The 5,728-nt window shown below is 33.9% G+C and overlaps 1 protein-coding gene across 1 annotated transcript; it reads left to right on the top strand.

The window, feature by feature from the left end:
• Positions 1–1,164: 1,164 nt before the first annotated feature.
• LOC128244054 (GTP-binding protein REM 1-like) lies at positions 1,165–5,428 on the top strand. Its single transcript, XM_052962071.1, has 5 exons — positions 1,165–1,241; positions 1,472–2,149; positions 3,263–3,351; positions 3,816–3,999; positions 5,092–5,428. Exons 2-5 carry the CDS (start codon positions 1,474–1,476, stop codon positions 5,370–5,372), a joined length of 1,230 nt encoding a protein of 409 aa, XP_052818031.1. The 5' UTR covers positions 1,165–1,241; positions 1,472–1,473; the 3' UTR covers positions 5,373–5,428.
• The last annotated feature ends 300 nt before the right edge of the window (positions 5,429–5,728 follow it).

Here is a 5,728-nt window from a genome sequence, read left to right as displayed (position 1 = left end):
ATCACATTTAATCTTCTTATTTTAAAATAATTAGAAATTCAAAACCAGGTATTTCAGGCGGGCTTGCATGTAGAAGCTAATATGCATATGTAGAAATGTAATAAATAACTTTTTAATGAAGATACAATATAAACTTCAGTCAGATATTACCTAATGAAAACAAAGAAGAAGAAAACAAATACGTTTATTTCATGATGGATTAGAACCTTGAAACCCTCAAAAGATATGATGTTCTGTGTTTAACAACATGGAATAAATATTAGAATTATTTTATTCGGAGGTTTCACTTGGGATGTGCTAGCTTTTAATACAAATTCAAATAAACATTTCGATAAAATGATGCCGTTTCTCCTCATTTTCAAAATTCGCGTTGTTCTAGTACATGCGTGGTTTTATTTTGTTGTTTGTACTATTTGTGTATCTTGTTCAGTTTATCTGTTCAACAATGGAGTATGAGAATACCAGCTAAAGAAACGAAACAGATGTTGTCGTTGATCATCTGGATTGAGACACCAGTTGTGTTAGTTTTGTTTCACCGCGAAGATATTTCTGGAATTGAATTAAGTATCAGTTTTTGGTATTTAAACAAAAAGGGTTTTTGTCCTCTCGCATGTTTGGTCTGTGTATGTTGTTTATTCGTATTGTCTCTTTCTCTCTCTCCGTATCGTTTATGTTCTAGCGTTGTGCCTCTAAATAGCAATGTTTGAGTACTTTGCTTGTCCTTGTATTTTGATGGCAATACTGAGGAGCCAGGCCTGTTTTTTGTTCGTAAGACAATCTCATGAATAGTCTTAAGATCATTTCAGTTCGTTACCATATATTCATTAAAACCGTGAATTGAATAAATGGTCATATTTATACTGCATGCATACAGCTGTATCGTATTTTGTTTTATATATGATTCTCAACCACAATATGACACATTTATTTGCATAACATTTTAATGACAATCCAAGTAAAATGTAAGTTTGCTTATTTTCCACTCATTAACATCTTTCACATCTTAAACAACATTCATCTGCTATCTCGAGTATTGTGTATAAAAGCGATAAAACGTGCAATAATACTCAGCACCAAGTCGAACTGACTTGTCAAGAAAACCACGTGATCTCCAGAGAGCTGTAGAACATCTATACTTTCGATGCTGATCTGTCTGTTGGTATAAAGTCTTTGTTACGGCGCTACAACGAAGCTTTTATCGGAGAGGCTTCTAGTAGGAGTATCGATCTGAGAAATATCAGGTATACATTTTACTTGTAAGTGGTTAGAAGAGACATATGATTGAAAAATTTTAGTACTGGAATACACGATAGTAGCTTAAATTTATTATACAATCATTGATTTTATTACGGAACTTAAATAATGTGCGAATAATGTATGGGTAGAAATTTTTCCTAATAACAATGCCGTGTTTCCATGCGTGTATTTTCACTTAATGATGCTGTAAATTGACTGAATGTATTGTTCATAGGAATGACAAAGAAAGCGATGAATGCAGATAAAAATGAGCGAAAACACAGTGTGCCTAAAATACGCCATGAGGTTTCAAACGACGTCAAAACAGACCACGAGGAGCGAACAGTTGCAGACAAAAACCAAAGAAAAATACAAATACTGGCATCGGAACAGGGTAGTCATAGCTCTTCCATATTAACACCAACAGCACATCATGGACGATCAAGCTCATTCCGTAGCCGACCCAGACCGAAACTGTTAAACGTTGACGGTGACCGACCAAGACGAAGCAGTTTACCACCACCTTCGGCGAACCTTCTCTCTGTATCTTTTGGCAATATTCCGAAACACAAGGAAACATCTGACGAACAGCCATTGCAAAGAGTAAGGTCATTTAAAACCACATCGAAAGGGGGGATTGTTAACAGAGGGGACTCTTTTAAACGGAGCTCTAATAGTATTAACTCAACCGGGAGTGCAATGCATAGCGAGCATGGGGGAGCTAGATCACATAACAACAGCAGACAACGAATTAACAGCACGCAATCCCGAGACAGTGATACCGCGGACAGTACGGGATCTATGGATACAGTTATTCATAAAGTTGCCATGCTTGGAGACAAAGGAGTCGGAATAACGTCTTTGACCAATCAGTTTATGACATCGGAGTTTGTTGCATTTGAAACAGAGAACGGTAAGAAAATAATCGAAAATTATGTTTATAATTAAAACAAATATAATATCAAATATTCAACATTATGATCTGTGAAGCTCTGCAATCAATATTTGCCGCCTAGGTCTTGTATCTGGCACTCATATGAGTTTTTGTTTATTGTCAATACGTCAACGATCAGGCTTAAAACACATGATTTTTCTTTATTGCTCATTCCATCGTTCCATTTGACTACTAGTGAATAACACTTGAAATCTCATTGCAAACATTTCAACCGCGATGTATTTGATCTCGTCAAAATAGGATAAGATCACGCGTTTGTTAAAAAAAAAAGAGTTTCCGGTGTTGTGTCAAATAGTTTTGAAATCCAAACAGATTCTGGAAATAAAAAGTAAGCTTGGAAATGTCAACGTTTTATGTTTATAGTGAAGAGCATTTCAATTAGGTATTCTCGTTTGAATCGGCCTATTTATACAGAGAAATGAGTTCTGGTATTTCCCCTCGTGATGCGTTTTATCTCCGGCTCTGCAAAATAACAAAAAAATAATAAAAGGTAATTATGAACAAGTTGAATATATGACATTTAATCGTTTGAGTGTGTAGAGTCAGTTCCACTGGTGCTTACTTTGGAATCGAACTATGTCATGAGTTGCGATTGAACAATAATCAGTGATATGTCCAATTTGACTTATTAACCTCATGTTCCTAAATCTAAAAGTTATCATGCATCTTCAGAAATAAACATATCATTCCGATCAAATGGTAATTCAGAGTATCCTTGTTAAAGTGTTAAATTTTATGAGAGCAACTTTGCAAAAGCTTTTCAAACGAATGTGAACGTGCGATAATATTTTATTTAAAATAGACAAAACGAAGAAAAGAACTGAACGTACTGATTGTAGACAAGTATTACCTGTGCAACATTTATACAAAAGAAATCTTAGTTGTACCTCGTTTTACTTAGAAAAACACAATTCGCTTAACGAATTTAAGTCTTTCAGTTTGCTTGAATTAAGTCTGATATTTTTTATCGAATCAAACATCAGATCAAGTAAATTGCCCATGACTGCCCCTGTGCATACTAGTTAGTGTTAATGTATTTGTTTAATTACCAAGTATATATTCTTGTTTCAGATGACGATGAAACAGATCGTCACGTGACGGTTCTATTAAACTCTGAAGAGACAACACTAAACATTGTTGACCGACCAATTAATTTACAGGTAAAAATATCTACAATATTAATCCGCTAATGTGTATGAAATATTTTTATACGTTTGTATGTTACTTTGATAACAGCTTTATATTCTCATGGATTGTTTCATTTCAAATTAAATATCCTTCTGGAAAATCATTTAATTTCCCGCATGCTATTCAAATGTCAGAGATCTAATATGCAGTAATTGTTATTTCTAAAAGGCATTAAATGCGAAATGCTTTACAAATATTTTACAAAGTGAAATAACGGTTCACGTTGTACCGCACTTCAACAATAAAGAACGAATGTAGTTCTGTCCCTCACAAACAGATACTTTAGATACATGATTAGAGTTAGTTTGTTGATATTAATTCATACTTAATATCTTATAATTATTATAATTGGTACATTATTTTCAATTCAAACCCGATTTCTTGTATAGCAATAAGGCTTCAACAATTTCCAACAATCACTATCTTCCATTTGCAGGAGATGTCCAGCCAATCGTTTGACGCATTTGCAGTTGTTTATTCGATCACAGATATGGCGAGTTATCAGGCGGCTGTTGATATTTTGTACCTCATACGACATCAACTTGCAATTCAAGACAAACCTTCCGTTCTCATCGCCAACAAAATCGACCTTGTGAGAAAAAGAAAAGTCACGAGAGAAGGTAATATCATGTTCTTCATATGAAAAGTTCACTTTGCCTCTTGCCTTGTTTCATTCCGGTATATTAAAACACACTTCATTAATCGATGTCTGTTTGATACCGAGGGCAAGTGATAAAGAGACAAACTGACATTGTTAATAGCTTTTAAGCTTTTGATGTTGTTCCACAATGTGTTTACGTTGCACACATGTTTTATTATGTAAAAGGAATGCATCATTATCACGAAACAATTCACACGATCCACACAATGTTTAATTGGTCATTTTATTTTGCTGTAATATTACGTATCGACCTTACACTCCGTTACGATCTTGTTACGACATCTATGAAAACATTGATCTGATTTTCTGTTGTTTTTTTCGAAAGAAAAAGTTTTATTGAAATGCAATTCTCCCAGTGTTCTCATCTTTATTCTTCAAACTGTTATGGTATATATACATTCAGCCAAAACATTCTGGAAATACAATGCATTTTGAAAACACGCATGAGGTTTTGTCGCTGTTTCAATATGACGCTCAGATTGGATCAGTTTTACGTCATTTTAACAATGGAAGACAACGCGACAACTTTTTATTATTCGTTTATACAAACATATGTTGCTGATCATCTTCTTAAACAGTAAATACACTGCTGCGGAAGATAAAACTTATTATCAAACGAATATTTGATCACATTTTACCGAATGTTCATACTGTATGAGCAATGTAGTAAACGCGTGCGCATTCCATGAATCGCGCTAGCAAGGAATTATGCATCATGGCGATCACTTATTATGAACACACGAAACAATGCGATAAATTCAAAATGATTATTGTAACATGACTAACCGGTGTCGATATAAATTGGAACATAAGAGGAATGAAAAGAACATTTGGGATACTGTAATGCTTAAAACAAACCAATACATGAATATAATCTTAACAAATATATGTTCAATTGAGTGTTCAAAATCAAATCGTGTGCAATAATATTTTTTTGGCAAATCAACAACTTATTGTATAACCTTGTGAATCCTGCTGCGTCGGGTTTTGCCATGTATCAATGAAAATATGCATGTACACTGCCTTGTACAAAATTGAACATAATTTTCAGAAGGAAGATCCGTAGCCAAGCAGTACACCTGTAAATACTGTGAAACATCAGCAGCTCTAAATCACCACGTAGATGAACTTCTGGTTGGAATACTGAGTCAAATCCGCCTGTACAAGACCCCGGGACTACAAATGGATCCGCCTAGCTTTGATGTTAGGCCAAGCCAAAAAAAGGTTGCCAAATGTTCCATGCCTGGACCAAAACGCTTGCTTAATTTCATATTTCGTAAAAAGACAATGCAACCCTCTTGCCATGAATGTGAAAATCTATTTACATTATAGTTCATTGTCTTTAACACAGTGTTTCGAAATTTTCTACGTTTTGATACTTATTTCAACTATTTTCTCTACAGATTGGTGCTTGTGAAGATGAAAACTGCATACTGTTCATACTAAAATAAAATTTATGTTTAATAAATTATGTTAAATTATTTCTTATATATACTTTTTTCACGGCTTGCATGATATTGTTAACAAATCCGCTTTATGTTTGGATTAATAACATACCATATGATTTACATGTCCATAGGCTTAAATTACAATTTGTGTACACAGATTTTAATAAAGATCAATAATTTATGTTAATTCATGCTTACTTATTTGCAATCCGTTAAGTGATGTTGAGTGATTTTTTTTTT

The sequence above is a fragment of the Mya arenaria genome, chromosome 8 (genome assembly GCF_026914265.1).
Source record: "Mya arenaria isolate MELC-2E11 chromosome 8, ASM2691426v1".
NCBI classification, from domain to species: domain Eukaryota; kingdom Metazoa; phylum Mollusca; class Bivalvia; order Myida; family Myidae; genus Mya; species Mya arenaria.
Note: the sequence above shows the minus strand (reverse complement) of the source record. Positions and strands in the feature narration are given on the sequence as shown.

Bases quoted from the DNA above. Each gene is read 5' to 3' on its own strand.
- LOC128244054 (XM_052962071.1), top strand. From the start codon at position 1,474: ATGACAAAGAAAGCGATGAATGCAGATAAAAATGAGCGAAAACACAGT. The intron at 2,150-3,262 runs GTAAGAAAATAA...TTCTTGTTTCAG, and splicing joins TGCATTTGAAACAGAGAACG to ATGACGATGAAACAGATCGT. The intron at 3,352-3,815 runs GTAAAAATATCT...TTCCATTTGCAG, and splicing joins ACCGACCAATTAATTTACAG to GAGATGTCCAGCCAATCGTT.